General features: G+C 63.9%; 2 protein-coding genes across 3 annotated transcripts; one reads left to right on the top strand and one right to left on the bottom strand.

Annotated features, from left to right (window-relative positions):
• Nucleotides 1-726: 726 nt before the first annotated feature.
• Nucleotides 727-2,028, top strand: LOC128898644 (RING finger protein 208). The gene has a single exon (XM_054174190.1). The coding sequence runs from the start codon at nt 727-729 to the stop codon at nt 1,705-1,707; it is 981 nt and encodes a 326-aa protein (XP_054030165.1). The 3' UTR covers nt 1,708-2,028.
• A 5,632-nt stretch (nt 2,029-7,660) lies between these two features.
• Nucleotides 7,661-12,902, bottom strand: RNF208 (ring finger protein 208). Of its 2 annotated transcripts, none has more exons than XM_054174533.1 (2): nt 12,068-12,902; nt 7,661-10,607 (listed from the first exon to the last, which is right to left on the bottom strand). In XM_054174533.1, the coding sequence occupies exon 2, from the start codon at nt 9,913-9,915 to the stop codon at nt 9,118-9,120; it is 798 nt and encodes a 265-aa protein (XP_054030508.1). In that variant the 5' UTR covers nt 9,916-10,607; nt 12,068-12,902; the 3' UTR covers nt 7,661-9,117. The 2 variants fall into 2 exon arrangements, with proteins under 2 accessions (XP_054030508.1, XP_054030509.1); XM_054174534.1 differs by lacking the exon at nt 12,068-12,902 and adding an exon at nt 11,610-11,784.
• Between the last annotated feature and the right edge of the window lie 9,548 nt (nt 12,903-22,450).

Below are 22,450 nucleotides of genomic sequence, written 5' to 3'. Positions count from 1 at the left end.
CTGGTGTGAGCTGGGGACTGGGCTGGGACAGCCCATCCCTGTGTGCTGGACTGGTGTGAGCTGGGGGCCAGCCATGGGTACCCCTTCGTGCCCTGGGCAGGGGCAGCGCCGGGAGCAGCCCCAGCTGTGGCTCCGGCGGAGCAGAGGCGGCCGTGGGCCCAGCTCCTCCCCGGCTGCCGGAGCTGATTGGTGCGGCCATGGCTGCCTGCCCCGGGCTGCTGCATTTGAGCGGCTTCCAGGAGCTGACAAACCAGACCGGTGAGAGCCCGGCCCGGGCCTGGCCCTGCGCGGCCCACAGCTGGCAGCCGCTGCCCGCACGGCTCCTGCCGCCCCGCGCCCCTCGCCAGCTCCCCGCTTGCTGCCCTCGCCTCTGGAGCACCGCAGGTCGGTACCGCGGCGGCGCTGGGGAGGAGGAAGAGGAGGAGAAGGAGGACAGGACGACAAGGAGGAAGTGGCTGCTGCATGCTCCCTGCGCTGCCCCTCTTGGGGTGGCCTGTTGGTGAGGGGGATGGGGACACAGCCTGCTGTGGGGGCTCCTGGTCTGCGAGGGCACCTCCAACCGTGCCAGGGCTCCTGACTCCACGTGGATGCTGCTGCCACTAAACCCTTCTGGCAGCCCTGCTGAAGGCCACCTCCTGCCCTGGAGCAGCGCTGACGTCCCACACCCAGCCCCGAGGGGACCCGGGGGGCAGTGGGTGACAAGGGCAGCTGTGGGGCAGCCGCTCCATGGAGCCAGCAGCGGGCGAGGAGGCAGAGCCTGGCCTCCAGCTGGTGCGGGCAGCCAGCGGGGACGGCAGTGCCAGGCAGAGGGGTGAGAGCGACTGTGTGAAGCCAGGGCACCCTGAGGAGCCACCTGAGCCCCGCAGAGAGCTGCCTGCCGCTGCCGGGAGCCGCGGGGACCCACCGCCAGTGGGGGATGGAAGGGAGCCGCTCCTGCCCGGGCACGACAAGCTGCCTGCCCACGGCGCCTCCCTGCCTGCGGGGCAGGACCCTCCTGCTGCCGGCCCCATGCTGCGCCGCGGGGAGAGCCCTGCGGTGCGGGGAGGGTCGCCCAGCCTGGGAAGCGCCTCCAGCTCCATCCTGACCTTCTCCGACGAGGAGGAGGAGGAAATGTCGAGCGAGGAGATGGTGGCGGCCGCGGCGGCAGAGCCGTGCCACGTGCCGGCGGGCAGCGAGGACGAGTGCCCGGTCTGCACGGAGCCCTACGACGAGCGGCGGCACCAGGCCGCCCTGCTGAACTGCAGCCACCGGCTGTGCCGCGCCTGCCTGCGAGCCATCATGGAGGCGGCCGGCGACGCCGAGTTCGGCCGTGTGCGCTGCCCCCTCTGCCGCCAGAAGACCCCCATGCTGGAGTGGGAGATCTGCAAGCTGCAAGAGGAGCTGCTGCTGCTGCACGCCCAGCCCGGCTCCCCCGGCGCCCTGGCTGCCCCCCGGCCCCCCGCCCTGCCGCCCCGCCGCCCCGGGCTGGCCGGCGCCCTGGAGCATCGCTTCCAGGTGCGCTTCCACACCAGCCGCATGTTCGGCTGCCTGCCCTGCCTGCGCTACCCTCCCTGCCTCATCCGCCGCCTGGACTGGCTGCAGAGGCGCTGCCGCTGCTGCTACCTGCTGCTGCTGGTGCTGCTGCTGCTGGCCGAGACGCTCAGCCTGCTCCTCATCTTCATCCCCGTTGTCCTGATGGTGCTGATTTTCCTCATCCTTGACAAGTAGCCCTGGGCCGGGCTGCACACGGGGAGAGAGCCCTGCGCCTGCTTTGCCCCTGGGGCTGCTGTTGGGGCGTGATGCCAGCCTGGGGGCAAGCTCCTGAACCAGGGGCCCAGAGTACCCCAGCGCTGCCAGGGAGCCCAGAGTGGCTGAGGCAGTGCAGGAGCCGGAGCGGGCAGCCAAGGGAGGCAGTCCTGGAGCTGGGCATTCCCTGCCTCCTCCGGGGCACCACACCACACATCGCTGCAGCAGCCAAGGGCAGAGGCAGTGGGACCCCTTCCTGCACTAAGGACATGTCCCTGGCACAGGGCTAGGAGCTGGAGGGACTCTGTGGGCAGAGCAGGGCTGTGCCATGGGCTGTGCTGCCCGTGCCCAGGACTGATGGGCTGCAGGTGCCCGGCACAGACTGAAAATACAGCTCTCGTTTTTACCACAGCTCTGTCCAGCTGAGTTCTTGGTCTGGGCTGAGCATGTCCCCTTGAGGCCAGTGGTGACACAAGGAGGGGACAGTGAGAGCCAGCAGTCCCCAGCCACGCTGTGAGAGTGTGCCTGCCCCCCCCCCACACCTCCCAGTCTCCGCCGCGCGGTGCCAGCCTGTGCTCACGCCTGGCCCTGCACAGAGATATGAGAGCAAACAGGACTGCCCTGGCTGCCAGCTGCAGCTGGGCACCACCAGGGGAGGAGCCCCCAGGGAGCGTGGCACTGGGACTATGCCCACATGGAATGTACCCGCAGCTGCTGGGGAGCTGGGCTGGCTGTGGTGGGCAGGAAGATCTCAGCAGTGAGCAGGTGGTGGTGGGCAGGATGTGGGCTCTGCTGCTTGCTTGGCAGCTGACCTTGTCCCGGTCGGGCAATGCCCAGGCCGTGGCACAGCTCCTCTGCACCCTTCCTCCCTCCCCTGCAGAGCAGGGGGCTGGCAGCTGCTCACAAGGGATGCCTGTACCCCAAAGGGAACAAGATGGGGATGGCTGCAGGCTTTGGGCTGGAGTGGGGTGGCAGGGAGGTGTCAGACCCTCCTGAAATGCCCTTACAGGGGGCAGTCTCCTGTGGTGCTGGCCCCACCTTGCAGCCTGGGCTGTACCATTCCTTTTTTTAGCACCACCAGCCTCTTCCTGGTGCTCTGCCAAGCCTCTGCACAGCCCCCATGCCAAACTGCTCCCCACTGCAGTCTTGCTTCTCCAACCCCACCCTGGCTCGTCGCTGCGGAGGGGCTCCTGTGCCCAGTCTTCCTGCCTGGCCATGCCAGGGTTGTGCAGCCAGCTGCCTGTCCTGGCTCGGCCCCTGCCAGGGGCACCACACACAGAGGAGCTGTGGCTGGGGGGAACTGGGGGGTACCACTATGCACCCACCTCCTTCCTGCTGCTCCTGCAAAGGGGCAGGGTTGGTGGGGAGCGAGCAGGTGCCCCCTGCCCGCACAGCCCTGTGGGAAGCTCCTGCCCTGGTGCCCGTGGGGCAGAGCTGTGGGCCGTGGGCTTTGCTGGGGCTACCCTCAGCATCAGTGCTCCTGCAAAGTGCTGAGGTGCAGGGGGCAGCGGTGGGCTCAGGCCAGGCTGGGAGGCAGAGGCACTGCTGACCCAGCAGGAGGAGCAGCAGCTTGGATCTTGCTGGGGGCGTTTGGGGCTATCTGGAGCCTGCAGGGAGCAGGGCACTCAGACCCCCGGGGGCCCTGGCACCGCATGGGAGGCCTGGCACATGGCCCTGCTCTACATTATGGTGGGGGGGAAGGGTATAACTGCCTTGTGGGCAAACCAGGCCAGAGCTGTCCCCACAGGAACACACCAGAGCATGGCACTCCCCCCAGCACAGCTGTGTTCCCCTTGCTGGGCTGCCAGCCCCTCTGGGGGCTGAAAGCCAGGGAAGGGCACCTAGATCCTGCCTGGGTTGGGGTCCCTGAGGGTCTGTGGCGTGGGACAGAGCCCATGGGCTGCACAGAGCCCGGTGGTGTCCTGGCTGCAGGCAGGGTGAGCCACAGGAGCCTGGCAGCAGTGCACACTCCCAGGGAGTGGGTTATATTTAGCATGGTGAGGATGGGCTGCAGCATGGTGGGTGGGTGAGTGGGTGAGAGCCACAGGAGAGGGCTCCCAGAAACCATCCCCAGGCACAGCACCCCCCAAATCCCTGCACACAACCCCCCTGATGCCTTGCAGTCCCTTTGCACCCCCCGTGAGCAGCACACCCCCAGCCCAGCCATGTAACCCCGCACACCACTGCAGCCCCCAGCACCCTCCTACAGCCCCCCCCAACCCCACCAGTCTCATCACCCATGTGCAGCCCTTCTCCTCCTCACCAGCCCCCCCAGCTCTCCTTTGCTACCCCCATTGTAGCCCCCCAGCTGCTCTCCACAATGGACTCCAACACAGCCCCTTCATACCACCCCCATCTTCACCCCACGCCCACTGCAGCCCTCCCTGCCCCCTCCCCAAAACCCCTGACCCCCTATTTCATGCTTCATCACCTCTCCCAGCAGTGGCAGGGGCATGTGTTGTCCCCAGACTGGTGACATGCTTGTCCCCATCCCTGCAGAGTCCTGCTGTGGGGATGCCTCCCACTGAAGCTCAGAATGTCCCTCACCTGAGTGCCAGCCATGCCCAGGTGGCAGTGGGGGCCAGCAGCAGCACAGCCAGCCTCAGGTAGGCACTAAGTGTGCCCAGTCTCACCCAGTTCAGAAGGCAAGGGCTGGGAGTCAGGGGTCAGGGGGTCAGGGTTCCATCCAGCTCTGGTCAGAGGCATTCCCCACCCCTTTTGCACCACGAGCAGCAGCAGCACCTCCCCTTCCCCACTCAGCCCCCGTCCTGCACCTGTGAGAGCCAGGCTGGGGGACAGCAGCCAGGGGGTGGCACAGAGCTGGTGAGGCACTGAGAGCAGCTCCTGCTCCAGAATCCAGCCTTGGAGGTGGAGCTGGGAGGCAGCAGCAGGTCCCTGTGCCCGCGGGCAGCCCTCGCCTGGCTTCAACCCCACGGAAGCTCAGCGCTCCCTCCCCATCCGCAGGCCCAGCGCTGCCCTGGGGACCTGTCACAGCCTCCCGGGCTCTGTGCCACAGCTCATTATCCTCTCCTCGTGGGGTTGCACCTCCTTGTGAAAGATGGGTGCTGGCAGGAGCTGTGGCAGGCGTCTCTCTCCGCTGCAATGGCCGTTTCGGGAGCGTGACCGCCCTGGGGCGAGGTTCTGAGACTGGGTCCCCCCCCCCGAGGACACAGCCCTGATGCTCAGCCACCTCATTCCCAGCCTGGCATGGTGCTGCCAGGTAGCCCAGCACAGCCTTCTGTTCCTGGACTGGGTCCAGATCCTCCCCCTCCTCTGTGCCAACGAGGAGCTGTTGTGCAGCCTCGCAGCAGGCTGGAGGGGCAGGATGGGGACCAGTGGGGCCACGTGTGTGGGCACTGGCCCTGGTGCTGCCCAGCTGGCAGCAGCACGGTGTGACCCATGGCAGTGCAGCTGGGCTGCAGGAGACAGTTTTGGGGGGAAGGGCTGGGAGCCATTATCCCCTGAACCCAAAGGCTGACCCCAAGCCTGCAGAGAGCTGCCCATTGCCAGCCCTTCCCACAGCTCCGATGGGGAGAGCTGGGGACAGGTCATACCCAGGAGCCATTTAAGACCCAAGTTCCCTCTCCCAGCCTGGCCTCTGGGAGAGCCCAGAGACTGACCCCAGCATGAAACAGACATTTGCACCCAGGTCCAGCTGAGAGCAGCTTTGCTCCCACGTGTCCAGACCTGCTCCCACAGCAGCCTCCAGGCCAAGCAGCTGGTGGGTCCTGGCCAGCTTGCAGGCACGAAGCTCAGCGTGGCCTCAGTGGCCATGGGAGCGGTCCAGGGCTTGGGATGCCAGAGTGACTTGGAAAGGCCTGCAGCCACCACAGCAGAGCTGTCCCTGTCCTGCTGTGCCTGTCCCCCTGCAGCACACCCTGGCCCCTCTCCCAGGGAGCCCTCGTTGGAGGTTAATAGGGCTGCAGAAATGAGCCCATTTCTGCCTTAATTGCAACTCAGAATCCAATTAGCAGGTTTAAATTTACTCCATACCCAAGAGGTACCCTGAGGGGGGAGGGCACACTGTACCCTTCCTGCTTATGTAATAGAAAGGGCAAATTTGAGGGCAGAATTGTCACTGCCTCTGCCCTGGCTTGCCCATTGCTTCGCTGGCTTTGGGGCCTTGCAGATGGAGACTCGTCCTGGCTTCAGGATGAGCCTTTGGGGTGGTGAAGACTCTCCTCCTGGATCTGGGGATGCCCCAGCTTCCCCAAGCAGCCACACCACTGGGCTCCCTGGGGAGATGCAGCAGGACCACCCCTGACACTGCTGCCAGGGTTCATGTGCCCTCCACACCCACGCGGGATGGTGGAGACGTGGGTGCAGGGCACAGAGCCAGGGCATGGCTGTGGCATGGTTGGGAGTAGGGATGGCACCAGCTGCATTCTTGATGCTTGTAGTTCAGCCCCCATGGGCTGGGGTGCAGGTTTGTATTATGGGCACAGAGACCCCCTGGGGGGAGAACTGGCAGCCAAGAAGAGGTCCAAAACCATCCTGCATGCCCCAGGGATGGGGCTGTGCTGGGGCTCAGCCATGGCCCAGCAATGTGTCAGAGCAGCTGCTCCACAGTGACCCCACAGGGAGGGCAGAGATGGCCAAAGAGAGGGCAGAGAGGACCCTGGGGGCCAGCACTGCTGGTGGGGCTGTGCCTGCTCACAGAGCCCCAGTGGGCACACACTGGCACTCCCCAGCATGCACACACATGTGCAAATGCCAGCCTGTGTGCACAGCTCGTGCTGCAATTGCTCCTGCACGCCCCAGGACCATCCCCCTGCCTGCTTCTACTGCAGATTGTGGCCAGAAGGTTGACAGAGGGGATTCTGTCCCTCTGGCTCTGCTGAGACCTCCCCTGCAGCGCTGGGGCAGCTCTGGAGCCCTCAGCACAGCACAGCCAGGGACCTGTTAGAGCAGGGCCAGGGGAGGCCACAGCAGTGCTGGCAGGGCTGGAAGCCCTCTGCTGGGAGGCCAGGCTGAGAGAGTTGGCCTTGGGCAGCCTGGAGAGGAGAAGGCTCCAGGGAGACCTTCTGGTGGCCTTGCAGGGCTTCAGGGGCTGAGCAGAAAGCTGGGGACAGACTTCTGAGCAGGGGCTGTGGGGACAGGACAAGGGGGGATGGGTTAGGGTGAGGGGGTGAGAGTGGAGAGAAGGGAGAAATGTTTGACACTGAGGGTGCTGAGAGCCTGTGCCAGGCTGCCCAGAGAGGTGGGAGCTGCCCCATCCCTGGCACCAGTGCAGGTCAGGTTGGTTGTGGCTCTGAGCAGCCTGCTCAGAGTGCTGCAGAGTTGGACCAGATGACCTTCACAGGTCCCTCCCAACCCAAACCAGTCTGGGAGTCTATGAGTCTGTGAAACTCCTGCCTCTCCCAGCTGGGCTGTTGCCATCCCAGGGACTCCAGGGACCACTGGCTGCAGGCATTGGCTGCTCTCTGCTGAAGCCATTCGCTGCTGCTGCTGCCAGCTGTGTGCCCGGCCCGAGCCAGTTCCTGTGTGCCACCGGCGATGGTGCAGAGAGAGGTGTGTGGCAGGGCCCCTGGGCACTGCTGCCTCACCAGAGTGGGGCTGAGGGAGCCCAGTGATGCCCATGGCCCTGCCTGGCTCCTTTCACCAGCGGTGCCCCACAGCCAGGCTGGCGAATGCCCCCTCTCCCCAGTACCTCACATCTCTTGAGGAGGAACAGGATACCCAGTGGGTATTGAAGAGCCCTCAGTCTGGCTCTGGACCCTCTGCCAAGGTGGGCAGTGATCCCCAGTGGCAGCCACGTGCTCTGGGAGCACGGACTGGGCAAGGAGGGGACACAACCGTGCCAGAGCCAGGGTGCAGGAAGTGTCCAGCTCTTCCTCTGGGTTTCTCCCACCCAGCTTGCCCTGCAGATGGAGCAGGGCCAGGCCCCTCTCGTGCCCCAGCGCCGTGCCCCCGACGCCGGCTCGGCCTCCGTTCCAATATAACCTTTATTGGGGAGACTGATGGGGTCAGAACAAGGCCGGGTATAAAACATCATCACCGTCACGACCAGCAGCAGGAGGCATTGGCAGAGCAACACAGAGGCGGTTTCAGGCCCCGTTCTCGCTGGCGGCAGGGTGGCACCTGGGGCTGTGCCGGCGGCATCGCGGGCTGCTTGGGGGCGGGCAGGAGGGCACGGCTGGGTCCCTTTCCCTTGATGGGTGCTGGGCTTTGGACCAGCGCTGGGGGCTGCTCTTCCCTGCAGGGCTGGCGGCTCTGTGGAGCTCCTCTTCCTCACCCGGCTCTGGTGCCCTGGGAGCCGGTGGCACTGTGCCCCTGGTGCCACAGCCGTGGCGGGGTGCGGTGCTCAGCCCCCAGCAGCCCCTGCAATTTATGGCTTTTGCTTTAAGGTTTTTTTTTAGGTTATTCTTTTTTGCTTTTTTTTTGGCAGCAAACCTACCCCTCCAGGCGCCCTGGAGAAAGCAAGGCTGTGCCCGGGGCGCTGCTGCCCTGCCAGCCCCTTGGCACAGGGGTGAGAACAGAGGTGCTGCGCCGGGGAAGGGACCGTGGCCAGGAGCCAGATCTCTGCCCCTTCCCCCCAGCCAATTCCCCTCGCTGGCAATTTGGGGCACCGGCCCCCACGCTGCCCCCTGGGCCATCCCACGGGGCATGGGTGCAAGGCCCCGGGCAGAGTGGCAGAGAAGGGGCACAGCTCAATGCCTTTGTGAACGCGGAGTGGCCTGGGACAGGGCAGCCAGGGACAGATGGGGACGAAACAAGGATCCTCCAAAACGAGGACAGAGTGGAGCTTTCCTCAGGGGCCCGTGGGCCACGCGCGGGCCGCAGCGGCGGCGCGGAGTGGCTGCGGCCACTCGGGAGCGTGGCGGCTTGGCCACTGAGATGAAAGCTTTGGCAAATAACTTACAGAGAAGGGGGAGGGACACAGCTGAGGACCTGTCCTTGCTTTCCCGTGCTGGGTGAGTGGCTCGGTGTGGCACCGTGCACCTCCAGGGCTCCTTGTGCCACCGCCGGTGGCCACGGGGTGATGGGGAGGATGTCATTCCGGTTGGCACCCAGGGTCCGGTGCTGGGAGCCGCAGGGAGAGAGGAGGGAGAAGGTGCTCAGGAAGGGAGTGTGGGGAAGATGCTCAGTGCACGGCAGGGGCACCGCTGCAGTCCTGAGGAGAGCCGGAGCCCCTGGAGCCGCTGGGTGATGTGCTCCCATCCCACTGTCACTCTTCCCGGGCACCGCCGGCCTGCAGGGGGCCGCTGCCAGATCCCCATCGCCGCCCACCGGTGCCAGTGAGGATGCCAGTCCCACGTCCTCGGCCGGGGCGAGCGTCGCAGCATCCTCAGGCCGTGCCACCGGCAGAGAAGGGACAGGGGCCGGTCCGCGAGGCTGCGCTGTCCTCTGGCGGCCGCCCCGCTGCCGGGGGGCGCGGTCGGGGCGCGGGGCTCACATGATGGTGCAGGAGGAGAGGGGGTTCCGGATGTGGCAGGTGCAGGCGGCCCCGCAGTACTGGCGGAAGGTCTGGTAGCAGCTGCGGTCGGTGTCGCTGCTCCACTGGACGGGGTTGGCGGCCAGGCCGTCGGCTGGCAGCCGGTTGAGGATGCTGGTGTTGACGGCCAGCGCCGCCAGCCCGTAGTCGGTGAAGAGGACGGTCTCCCGCTTGCAGGTGGGGCAGGAGATGAACTTGTACTTGGGGCAGGACTCGTAGAGGATCTGCAGGCACTCCTCGCACACCGAGTGCAGGCAGGAGAGGATGCGTGGCCGCTTGTTGGTGAAGTTGTACATGTGGCCGCAGGTGGGGCACTCCAGGGGCTCGCAGGGCGTGGAGGGGTGCAGCACGTACTGGTTGACGATCACCTCGTCCGACGGCGGCTGCCGGTGGTAGCAGACCTCCGAGCTGCCCTTCCGCTGGCTCTGGTAGCCGCGCTCGCGCCGCGGCAGGGGGGGAGTCCGGGGCAGCGGCAGGGCCCCGGGGGCGGTGTCCAGGGCGGGGATGTCCCCGCAGGCCTGGTTGACGATGATCTCGGACTCGGAGGGCCAGGCGCGCTTGGCCACGAGGGGCGGCTCGCGGCGCGGGGCCGGGGCGTAGCGCGGCTGGGAGGCCTGCAGCTCCGAGAACTTCTCCGGGTGGATGATCTTCATCGCCTCCATCTTAATGATGACCTGTTGCCCTTTCAGACACGACATGAGTATGGTTTTCACATTACTGTCCACTGCTCTGGGGTCTCTGAGGGACGCCTGCATGAGGCTAAAACATGCCGGCAGCCTGCTGAGCTTTCAGTCTCGGTCTGGCCGTGGAGCAGGAGCATGGGGAGCAGCTGCTGGCGCGGGAGAGCATCCTGGGGCGACGGGGCAGCGCCAGCCAGCCCCGCACCCCTCTTCTCCGGCCAGCCCCGAGGGTGCCGGGCGTGAGGCCGGGGCAGGCAGGGCAAGGCAGGGCTCACAGCAGCATCCTGCCTGCCTCGGAGGATGCTCTTGGGCAGGCGATCAAAGCGTGGGCTCCCCACAGTGCCTCGCAGGGACGCTGGCCCTCACTCGCAGGACCTCTTTGCCGTCGCTGGCACTTTCTCTGCTGGATCAGCCACAGTCAAGAACGGCAAGCTGAGGGTCGTGGTGCTGCGCACTGCCCAGAGCAGGTGAATCTGAGAAGGTCTTGCAGGAAGCAGGGGCAGCCCCCGCTTTGTCCTGGCCCCCACCTCCACCCGGCCTTTATTCCTGTTTACGTGCCGTGGGATCCTCGTGGCGCTGAAGAATGTGTTTGCAAATTCCTTTGCTCTGACTTCCCGGCTCTCCCACTTGTCCTCAGCGGCGGCAGCTCCGCTGGGGCAGGGGCTTGGGGCACATCCCGCGCCGCAGGGCAGCTCACCTGGGCTGCTGCCACGCACCTTGTCCCCTCCGTCCCCAGCACTTCTGTCCCCAGCTCAGCTTCGTGCTCACTGGAAATGAAAAGCGAGAGGCGGTCGGATCCGAGGCTCTTCAGGGATCCACCGGCTGGCAGTGCTCCCTTGGGATGAGTGCCTGCCTGCATGCCGGCGATTTGGCACTCCAGCCCTGCGGGTCGTGTCCATCCGCCTCCCTGTTTGGCCCACAGGAAGTGGGAACAGGAAGGTATTTGCCCCCAGGCACCTCCTCGGTGGCCCCAAGTGTGGGGTCCCGGGTCCCCGCTCTGCTCTGGGGTTCAGGAGGGCAGGACCCCCTGCACCCTGCTGAGATTCAGGGCCCCTCCCAGGCAGGCTCCCCACCGACCTGCCTCTGCTCAGGGTTTTCTCTCACGTTTAGCCCCTCCTCTGCTCAGTGGATCTATTTTTACCTCCATCGCTTGCTCCTGATCTGTCCCTGCTATTATCCCTCCCTCCAGCTTCCTCTCCCCCTTCCCAGCTCCCTGCCCTTGTCCCAGAGCTGCTGGAGAGGGCAGGCCACGTTTGGGGGCAGGAGCTGGGGGGCAGGCAGCCAGCCCGTGGCCATTTTCTCCCTCAGCAGTCCCCGTCGCCAGCCTGTCTCCTCGAGAAGGGCGAAGGCTCTCTCCTCCATCATGCTGCAAATCCTGTTAGCGGCTGCCTGCTCCCGCCGAGCCCTGCCAGGCCTGGCAGAGGGGGCCGGAGGGGGCCATCTGGTTGCAGCAGCCGCCCGTGGGGATGGCAAGAGGCCGTGGGAGGTTCAGCCCCGGATGGCTGAGAGCTGGGGGGGGCTGGATCCCTGCCAGTGGGGGGTCCGTCCGGGGTGGGGGTGGCCATGCCCTGGTGGCACTAGGGTCGTCTAAGCACCCCGTGATGCCTGCCCTGGGGAGGAAGGCCTCGCGTCCCGCATCCCCCATCACGGGCCCACAGCCTGCACCCCACGTCCTGCACCCCCACCACACAAGCAGCGTAAATCCCTGCTCCCGCACACAGCAGCGGCCCCGGGGGCTCTGTGCCCGCACATCTCACGCAGCCACTCACCCGCAGTGCGCTGCCTGGCAGAGCGATCCGGGCACGGCGATCCGCGCACAGCCACCGCGGTGCCTTGCTCGCTCCGTCACACCCCTTCAGCACAGCCCTGGCTCAGCACCCCGCCGGAGCCCGCACCCCCAGCACCCCTGGGGCGACACGGCCCTGCCCGGCACGCAGCAGCGACGCACAGCATCCAGCCCAAGACCACCTCCCCCCGCAGCCCCTGGCCCCGCTCACAGCCCAGCGGCGCACACACATGTGCACACACAGCGCCCGCTGCACGCCCTGCACCGCATGCCCTGCACCCCACACCCTACACCCGCCCGCTGCACGCCCTGCGCCCGCATGTCCTACACCCCACACCGCACGCCCTACGCCCGCACACCGCACACCCGCACGTCCTCACGCCCGCGGGGTGATGCTCCCCGGGCAGCCTGGCCAAATGGACGGCGGCTGCGGGTCGTTACCTGCATTGTGGGCCCGCCGTGCCTCCCGCTGCGGTCGTGTGTCCAGCTTAGCCTCCAGAGCCCTGTTCCGTGCCGGCCGAAGGCTGGGAGGCCCAAGCGGCTAAAGGTGATCTGAAAGGCAGAGCGATGCAGGCGCTGCCCGTGAGAGTCGCCGGCTCCCCGGGGATGCTGGTGGGGTCTCTCCGCTTCCGCGGCCCCGCTTCCCACGGCTCCGCCGCCTCCTCCCGCAGCTTCCCCGGCGGCGCGGGGAGGGAACCGGCCACAAAAGGCAGGGCTGGGGCTGGCGGCGCCGGGCTCCCGCCGGCTCCTCTGGCTCCGGATGCTCCGCGGGGACCGACTGCCCGGGGGCGGGGGGGGAGGCGGGCAGGTAGCGCCGAGGAGGCACCTTCCGCCGGCCCCGCGGCTCCGCTCTCCCTCTCCCGGCTCCCCCAGCCGCGGAGCCTCCGCTCCGCGCAGAGCTGATGCAACACTCCGCGGCCGAGAGCGCAGGCTGCGCTGCCTGCGGGGGGAGGCTGCAGCTTGAGCACCCCCCTTTCACCCTCCGGCAGGTGCAGGCAGGAAGGAGGCAGGCGGCAGGCGGGGGAGGCAGGGCAGGCAGGAGGCAGGCAGGGCAGGAAGGGCAGGCAGGAGGCAGGCAAGAGGAGGCAGGCAGGGCAGGCTCCGGCCCCGCTGTCCCGCGGGGCTCGGCGGGCGCGGGCGCTGCCTGCGCGCTCCCGCGCCGCTGCCGCCCGGTGCCCGCAGTGCCGCCGCAGTGGTGCAGCCGGCTCACATTTCTCTCGCTCAGCAGCGCCGGGGCCCGCCGGCCGCAGTGCCCCGCACACACACCCCGCACTCCGCCCCGCACACTCCCCTTCACCTCCCTTCCGCTCCGTAACCCCCCCCCCCCCCCCGCGCCCATCACCCCCCACTCCCCATCCCCGCCCCCCCTCAACCCTTCATCCCCCACCCCGCCTCTCCTCTTACTCCCTGTGTCCTGCATCCCCTCAACCTCCCCATTCCCGGACACCCCCCCCAATCCCCTTACCCCCTCGGCCCTGCACCCCTCGCTCCATTGCATTCTTCCCCTCCTCCCCCCTCCCCCCTCTCGCTCCGCATCCACCCTGCCCTGCACAGCCCCCTGCCCTACACCCTCTCCAGGCCCCGCAGCCCCCATCCCGCACCCTCCCCTTCCACACCGTCCCGCGCAACACCGTCCCTCCACAACCCCTTGGCCCTGTACCCCCTGCTGCCCAGCACCCCCCATCCCCGCACCTCCGCCTGACCCCTCACCCCCCCGCAGTCCCCCGGGCTCGCTCCCCTCCCTTCATCCCCACCGCTGCCCTGCTCCTTCTCCCCCCCGGCCCTCCCCCCGGCCGTGTCCCCACGGTGCTCGGAGGGACCCGCAGTGACTCAGCACCACCACTGCAAATGGCTCCGCGGGGCGCTGGGGAGCGGGCGACGCTGCGCCGGGGGCTGCGGGTCTGGGGAGTGGGGAGCAGAGACCCTGCCAGCAGCCCCTGCAGCTCAGAGCCGGGGAAAGGTTAGAACACCTTCCCCTCCCCCACCCCCCGAGCACCGCTTCTTCCCCACCGCTTCTTCCCACTGCCGAGCCAGAGCCACCACTCCTGCGTGTCCCGAGGGACCCCTGCCCCACTGCCTGACCTGGACACACAGCACCCTGCGGGGTGAGGCAGAGGGACCCCCACCCTGAGGTCAAACCTCAGCAGAGCATCCCAATCCCTGCAGGGCTCTGTGGAGGGGGGCAGAGAGCCCACTGGGCCCTGGGGATGTGGTGGGCACAGCCTGGCACGTGAGGGTCACACCACTGCTGGGTACCAGCAGTGCTGTCAGGTCGCTGGGGAGCACTGGGCATTGCTGGGGCCTCGCTGGGGACTCCCTGCATTGGCACAGGCAGGCAGGAGCCCACTGGGGTTACCCCACATTGTGCCCCACGAGGACAGCTCCTGGTCTGTATTCAGCTCCTGCCATGCTCTGGCAGATGTAGGAGGCCAGACTGCCCCCTCCCCCCATCATGGGTGCCTCTAAGTGTGGGAGGTCCACAGGCAGGCAGCCAGAACAGGCAGCCAGCCCCACAAGGAGCTCCCCAGCCACACTCAAACCCAGAGTTCACAGCCAAGGTCCCCAAGGACATGCACACCTGAACCCAGAACCACTGCATCCCTCCACCCCATGGGGGCAAGAGGGCAGTGGGGGCTCACCTGGCTCCTTTGGGTGCTGCTGGGGTCGTCCTGCTGATGTCACCCACGGCCACCTTCAAGCTCTTTGTACTCCTCAGCTGGCCCTGAGATTTTGATACCTTCTACCTGAAGGTGACCCTGCCCAGACCCCTTTAGGCACCCTCCAGTTTTGATAGCAAAGACCTGGCTGTTGCTTGTCCCTGTCACAAGGGGTCTGGGGGTGTCTGGAGCCATGCTGTGACTGCACAGCCAGGCTGTGCTGGTTGTTGTCCCCTGGTCCCTGCACCACTGGACACAGAAGCTGAAGCTCACGTGTGCCACTGCACAGCTCTGCATTCCCACCTGCAGCCCAGAGGGAAGCTCCACTCCATCAGGCCTTATGCATCCCACAAAGGAACCAACCATCCATGCTCCATCACCCAGACACCTGGCCTGGGGAGATGACCACACTCACCTGGTCCAGAGGGATTTCCATCACCCCAAAGGCTCAGCCATGCTCAGTCCTCAGGCTAGGTGGACCCTGGAATATGGCTGAGCCCTGGGGACCAGGCAGCTTCACCACCTCATGCCTGGCCACCCATGCTCCCCTTGGCAATGCCAGCAGGTGTGGTTGGTGTAGTTCTGATCTGGGTAAGGGACTTTGTAAGGACTTTGCCTCCCTCCAAGTGTCACTGATGTGAGGGTCACAGAGCACTGGAGCAGGCTGCCCAGAGGTCCTTCTCTGGAGAGTTTCAAGACCCACCTGGATGTGTTCCTGTGTGACCTGTGCTGGATTCTGTGGTCCTGCTCTGGCAGGGGGGTTGGACTTGAAGATCTTCGAAGGTCCCCTCCAAGCCCTAACCTCCTGTGATCTACGATCCTGGGTGCTCAGCTGCCAAACTCACCGAGAGGCTGCTGCTGCCTGGCACCTAGCCCAGCTGAACAGGGACTGCCTTCATCTTGGGATCGCTGAAACATGTGGGTTGGAAGAGACCTTCAAGACCATCCAGTCCAACCACTACCAAACTCTACCACGTCTGGGGCCCAGCCACGTCCCTCAGCACCACATCTCTGCTTTGAAACCACCTCCCTGGGCAGCCTGTGCCAGGCTCTGAGGGCCCTTTTAAGTGAAGAAGTTTCTTCTAACACCCAACTTAAACCTCCCCTGGTGCAATCTTCCTCACCTTCTGTGTGTCACCTTCCTGCTGAGAGCAGTGTCAGGAGCTGCTGGGCTGGGGCAGGGGCAGCGGCAGGAAGTGAGTGAGCAGAGCCATTTGCTGTTATTAATGCGCAGGGCAGCCCCCGGCCCCGCGCTGCCCTCACACCGCTCTCCCCGGGGCGAAGCAACAGCTCCATTAAAGAATAATCACCAGTGACATCAGGCCTCTTTTCTGATGACACAGGATGTGTTTGTGCCAAGATGCTGGGGAGCCTCGCCGAGCCTCGCCACGGAGGTGCTGCTGGGCTCTGCTTGGTGGAACCGGCTCCTCCCCGTCCCGGCACGGCAGCGCTGCTCAGCCTCTCCTCCACCTGCTCAGGGACTTGTGGAGCAGTTTGGAGGGAAAGCCTGGAACTGCTTTTTGTTCTAGAGCTTGTGGTAGGCTTGTAGAATCATGGGATGGGTTGGGTTGGAAAGGACCCTTTAGGGTCACAAAGTCTGACTGTCCTGCAGTCAGCAGGGAGAGCTGCAGCTAGAGCAGGCTGCTCAGAGCCCCAGACCACCTCACCTGCAATGGTGCCAGGGATGGGGCAGCTCCCACCTCTCTGGGCAACCTGGGAAAGGCTCTCAGCATCCTCAGTGTCAAACATTTCTCCCTTCTTCCCACTCTCAATCTCCCTCTTTTAGTTTCAAACCATCCCCCCTTGGCCTGTCCCAACAGGCCCTGCTCAAAAGTCTGTCCCCAGCTTTCTGCTCAGCCCCTGAAGCCCTGCAAGGTCACCAGGAGGTCTCCCTGGAGCCTTCTCCTCTCCAGGCTGCACAACCCCAACTCTCTCAGCCTGACCTCCCAGCAGAGGGCTTCCAGCCCTGCCAGCACTGCTGTGGCCTCCTCTGGCCCTGCTCTAACAGGTCACAGTGTCACAGTATTACAGTATAACTAAGGTTGGAAGAGACCCCAAGGATCATCGAGTCCAACCTGTCTTCACAGTCCTCATGACTAGACCATGGCACCAAGCACCAGGTCCAATCTCCTCTTGAACAGCAGGTCCCTGGCTGTGCTGTGCTGAGGGCTCCAGAGCTGCCCCAGCACTGCAGGGGAGGTCTCAGCAGAGCACAGCAGAAGGGCAGAATCCCCTCCCTGCCCCTGCTGCCCACCCTGCTGGGGCTCAGCCCAGGCCAGGCTGGGGCTGGGCTGGCAGTGCTGGCTGCTGGCTCCTGCCCAGCTCTGCACCCGCAGCACCCCCAAGGCCTTCTCCCCAGGGCTGCTCTCCAGCCTTTCACTCCCAGCCTGTGTTGATACCCCAGCCTAGGTGCAGCACCCTGCACTCAGCCTTGCTGGGTGGCAAGTGGCACAGGTTCAGTCTTGTGCTACAGAAGCTTTGGCTTCACATTTTCATCCCAGCATGTGAGATCCTGATGAGACCTGCAGAGCTCTTCCAGCCTTGCTTTGGGAGGTGCAGAGGGTCGCTTTTCTCTGCTGAGCTGGCTCAGCAAGGTCTCTGCTTTCTTCCCCTCACCCCAGACCCTTCATGTCTGGCCAGTCCTGTGTGCCCATGCTCTTGAGTGTTGTCCCTACCAAATGCCAGCCCCTGTGGCCATCTGTAACAGCTGCTTTTGGGCCTGGCTGTGCTCTTACTCCTGGCTTTTACCCCTGACCTTTCAGATACGCATCCATGCTGCATTCTCTCCCCTAAGGATCTGCTGTGCTGTGTGTGATCATCAGGGTCCACCTTTGTGCTGCCTGTGGATGTTCTCAGCATGTCCTCTGAGCTGTGCTGATGTGATTTGTCTTGGGCTTGTCCAGGCTTTACAGACAGAATGGATTTATTGAGCCATTGTGAGACCTTTCCAGCGAGCAGAGGGTGCCCCTGGTTTGGCAGGAGTGCAGCCACTGGGTCCTGCTTCGAGCCCTGCTTTGAGCCCTGCTTGGCCAGACGTGCAGGGGCAGCTTTGCCACTGGGTTCCCTTCATGCCACCCACATGAACCAAGTGCTGCTCTTTGTAATCAGGTGGCCAGTTGCTGTGATCACTTTGGTGCTGGTCCTGCCAGCACTGCCCTGTGTGCTACCAACAGCTCCCTTCTGCAAAACTCATCACTGCCTCAGACAAAGCTCCTTTCTAAAGCTTTGGCCTGAGAGACAAAGCCCCTGGACAGACTTTGCGGCAGCACTGCTGGGATGAACAGAGATGCCAGAAGATAATTTGACCCTAAATTTCCTCCTCCTCATCTGCATCAGCATCACTGACTGGGTCACCCAGCTGCATGCTCAACGTTTTATTGCCCTTCTGGATTCACAATGCCTGTGGAGATTCCCTCTCCTAGCAGGGCAGCTCCTCCCGTGCTTGCTGCTGACCCTGTGCCATGCTGACACATCTGCTTTCCACTCAGCCATGTCCTGGATCACAAGATCACAGAATCCAAGGATCTCAGGAAGGTAGGGATTGGAAGGGACCTCTGGAGGTCATCCAGTCCAATCCCCTGCTCCAGCAGGGCACCCACAGCAGCACAATGGCCAGGGGGGGTTGGAAGCTCTCCAGAGAAGGAGACTCCACAGCCTCTCTGGGCAGCCTGCTCCAAGCCTCCAGCAGCCTCACAAGAGAGAAGTTTCTCCTCCTGTTCAGATGGAACCTCCTGGGTTCTAATTTGTGTCCTTTGCCCCTTGTCCTGTTCCTGGGCACCACTGAGCAGAGTCTGGTCCCAGCCTCTTGCCCCCCACAGCTCCTTTAGCTCTTGCTGAGCATTGCTCAGATCCCCTCTGGGGCTGCTCTTCTCCAGGCTCTCAGCCCCAGGGCTCTTCTCTGCCTTTGCTCCTCACAGAGCTGCTCCAGGCCCCTCAGCAGCTTTGTGACCCTGGTGTCCCCAAAGGCTGATGAATTCAGGGCCACAGCAGCATCTCCCTTCTTCCTCAAAGCTCTCCAACCCTTTGACCAGGTGCTGCACACTGCAGCAGCTCTTCCCCAGCCCCAGCCTGTTTCTTCACAGAATCACAGAATGGTTTAGGCTGGAAGGGAGCTCCAAAGCTCATCCAGTCCAACCCCCTGCACTCAGCAGGGACATCCTCCACCAGATCAGGTTGCCCAGAGCCCTGTCCAGCCTCACCTTGAATATCTCCAGGGGATGGGACCTCAACCACCTCCCTGGGCAGCCTGCTGCAGTGTTCCAGCAGCCTCCTGGGGCAGAACTTGTTCCTCACATCCAAGCTCAATCTGCTCTGCTCTCATTTCAAACCATTGCCCCTGGTCCTGTCCCTGCAGGCCTTTGTAAACAGCCTCTCTCCATCCTTCTTGCAGACCCTGTACAGGTGCTGGAAGGTTGTTATTAGGCCTTCTCTTCTCCAGGCTGAACACCCCCAGCTGCCTCAGCCTGTTCTCATAGCAGAGGTTCTCCAGCCCCCTGAACATTTTCATGGCCTCATCTGGACCCTCTCCATCAGGTCCATGTCCTTTCTGTGTTGAAGACTCCAGAGCTGGACACAGCCCTGCAGGTGAGGTCTCCCCAGAGCATACCAGAGGGGCAGGATCCCCTCTCTCCATCTCTGGCCATATTGCCCTTGGCCTTCTGGGCTGCAAACTCACACTGCCTGCTCCTTCTTGCAGTGGTCTGGTTTGGTGCTGGTGAATCACTCATCACACAGATAATTCACCCACTAAAATGAGCTCAGCTTCAGCTTTCCAGGGAGCAGCATTTTCAGCAGGTCTGTGGTGGGCACCTCCAGGGTGGCACCAGAGGGACAACCCAGCCCAGCATGGCTGGGAGAGTGCTCATGCCTCAGACTGAATATTCTCATCCTCCATCCTGCCATGCTCCATCTCCTTGGGCTTGTGCCTTCTTCACAGGGTAGCTCATCAGGAGAAGAGACCCCAAGTGCCACAGCTGCCACCTTCCCAGCCTGAGACCCTCCAGGCCTGGCGGAGATGTCATCAGCCCCCACGACAGCCCAGCACAGACAGCAGCAGAAGAGGAAAGCAGGGAAGCTCTCCTCTGCCACCCAGCTCCACCAAAACTATAGCAGGAGCTGTCTGCAGCTTGCCCAGGCACAGCAAACACCATTTTGAAGGCAGAATGCTATTAAAAACCTGCCAAGAAACCAGCAGAGCCTCTTGCTGCCAGCTGGTTGCTTGAGGATGCCACCAGCTGCTGCAGAGCTGGCTCCTCGAGTTGCTGTTGGAAGCAGCAGGAGTGTGTGGGTTGGTGGTGGCCAGGAGCTCACCATTAATGCTTCTGCACCACACTACACACTGATGGGGAGGGCTGGATGTTGTTGTTTTCAGGCCTGCAGCCCTCTACAGGACCTCCACCATGAGAAAAATGGTCACAGAAGGGCAGCAAAGTAGATTAAAGCCTTTGGCTCTTCCCTGTGCCACCAGACACAGACCTTGGCAATATGGGAATTCCAAGCCCCATGGCAGGACAGAGCTACACTCATGGTGGCCTGGCCAGCTGGAAGCTTATGGAGGTTCCTGGAAGCCCAACAGATCCCAAAGGGATAGAATCACTCTTGTCAGTCAGTCTAGTGATGTGGGCACTTCTGGGAGCTCTGGCTGTGTAGTGGGTTTGAAGTGGGTGCCCACCCTGCTGGTGCTGCACTGCTGGCAGGAGGGCAGGTAAGAGTAGGAGGGATGCAAGTGGGCTGGGGGAAGATCAAGGCAGTAGGGCCACAGAGACCACCTCCTCTCTCCTTGGTTGTGCTGACCTTCATCCTCCCCACCCCCAGCTCCCTGCCTGCAGACCTGGGGTTGCTCATCTGCCAGAAAAGAAAACTCATGGAAAATTTATTGCTCTCCACAGTTCTCTCAGGGGAGGAGGGAGAGAGGATGAGGCTCAACAGGCACAAGCCAGGAGATGTGCAATTCCAGCCATATTTCCCTGTAGCTACACAGGGAAAAGCTTCGTTGCTCTGAGGGTCAAACACTGGACCGCCAGAGTGGTGGAAGGCCTTGGACATGTTCAGAACTGCCCTCTACAAGATCCAGAGCAGCACACTGGACACACTTTGAGCAGGGGGTTGGACTCCACTGTGGGAGTGGGACCAGCCATGGTCCCTGTGGGGCAAACAGGGTCCCTGCTCCCATCAGAGCCTCCTTCATCTGGGGCCACATGCCCCCTAGCTCAGGGTATGCAGCAGCCCCAGGCACTCTTAAGGCAAAAGAGGATTCACATCTCGCTGGGGACCCTGCAGCAGCACACTCACATCACAGACTCCCTTCTGGTCTTGGGGAGATCTGGAGCTCCCTGGGGGCCTGCTGGCCCCAGGGTGGGGGTGACCACAAAGACCCAGAGCTGCATTTCAGGGGCAGGAGGACGCAAAGAAGACCTACATCCTTTAGAAAACCCCTTGTGCCCAAGCAGAAGGGGACAGAGATGCCCCAGAAATAGAAATGGCAGCTCTGCAGAAACCTTCCCCCTGCTCATCCGAGCAGGCTGATGCTGACTTGAACAGAGCCTGAGGGATTTGAGGCTCGGTAGAAACCAGAGCATGCTCCAGAGCTGGGACACAGCCGCTCTTCCCAGCCCTGCTTGGCCTGTTTGGGCAGGTGCAGGGCTGGTGGAGCCAGGCTGGTGGTGGAGCCAGGCTGGTGGTGGAGCCAGGCTGGTGGTGCAGCCCCGGTGCCAGCGCTGCCGGGGCCGAGGCAGACGCCTGCTAATTGTGATGACATTCACGATGGGCTCTGCCGGCCCCCGGGAGGGCCTGGCACTGCCGGCACCGCCTGCACCGGCACCCTGGCAGCGCTGCTCCCCGGGCTGCGGCAGAGACACAAAGTGGGTCAGGAGAGGGAGGTGGCAACTGCCTGCCCCTTTGAGATGCCCCTCAGCAGAGCAGGGGGGGCGAAGAGCTGCCCAATACGCAGCAGGGTTCCAGCTTTCCCAGGAGCAGAGGGTGGGACCCACCAAGCCCTGCCCAGCTGCGGGCTCGGAACGCAGCATCGCATGTGCTGGTGCGGCCCTGCCGGCCCAGCCTGGCTGTCCCAGGCTTCCAGGCAGAACCTGGGGGCACAATGTGCTCCCCCATCCCTATTCCCAGCAGCTGGCATCACCCCCCCCACAGTTCTCCTGCCGTCCCTTCTGCTCAGCTCGGACGCTGATGCTCTTGCAGGGAGCAGCAGGGTTGGCTTTCTAGGTCACTTGGGTGAATTTGAACGTTGCTCTGAGGAGTTTGTTTTCCCTGCAGCCCCTCCCGGGGAGCTGTGTGGGTGCCCCCGGCGCGGCTCCCGCTCGGGCAGAGCGGAGCAGCAGCTTCCTGCGGCACAGCAGCTGCGGAGCGCGGGGGCTGCCGGAGCAGCTGCTCCCTCCCTGCGGTCGGAGCTTCAGCCGGGGGCCTGGGGCCGGGGGGCGCAGGGAGGAGGAAACGGGAGAGCTGCTGAACTCCCCAGCGCTGCACTGGGGCAAAGCTGGCAGCTCTGCAGAGGGTCCATAGGATCATAGATTAACTGTCATAGGATCATAGATTAACTGTTGGAAGGGACCTCAAGGCTCAGCCAGTTCCAACCCCCCTGCCATGGGCAGGGACACCTCACACCGCAGCAGGTTGCTCACAGCCACATCCAGCCTGGCCTTAAACACCTCCAGGGATGAGGCTTCCAACACCTCCCTGGGCAACCTGTGCCAGTCTCTCACCACCCTTATGGGGAACAACTTCTTCCTAACATCCAATCTCAATCTCCCCACTTGCAGTTTTGTTCCATCCCCCCCAGTCCTATCCCTCCCTGACACCCTCAAAAGTCCCTCCCCAGCTTTCTTGTAGCCTCCTTCAGATGCTGGAAGGCCACAAGAAGGGGCTGACAGCATCACCTGGCCTTGGGGCTTCCATCACCTCCTTCCTTCTTCAGCCCTCTAAGGGCCTGGCCAACATGTTTGGCACCAGGAACTGTCCTGGGATGCTCTAAGACCTTGTCTTTGCCCAGTGCTCCCTCCAGGGAGGATCGCCTGCCTCATGCCTTGGCCAGAGGAGGACCCCTGGGAACAAGGGGGGTTGCTGCAGACTGGTGCTCCTGTGCAGCTGCATGGAAGCCAGAGGTCAAACCAGAGCAGTGGTTTCCATGGCTGGTGTGACAGGAGCAGGTGAGGTC

The sequence above is a fragment of the Dryobates pubescens genome, chromosome 29 (genome assembly GCF_014839835.1).
Source record: "Dryobates pubescens isolate bDryPub1 chromosome 29, bDryPub1.pri, whole genome shotgun sequence".
NCBI classification, from domain to species: domain Eukaryota; kingdom Metazoa; phylum Chordata; class Aves; order Piciformes; family Picidae; genus Dryobates; species Dryobates pubescens.
Note: the sequence above shows the minus strand (reverse complement) of the source record. Positions and strands in the feature narration are given on the sequence as shown.

Coding starts and splice junctions, on each gene's coding strand:
- LOC128898644 (XM_054174190.1), top strand. CDS start 727: ATGGAGCCAGCAGCGGGCGAGGAGGCAGAGCCTGGCCTCCAGCTGGTG.
- RNF208 (XM_054174533.1), bottom strand. CDS start 9,915: ATGCAGGCGTCCCTCAGAGACCCCAGAGCAGTGGACAGTAATGTGAAA.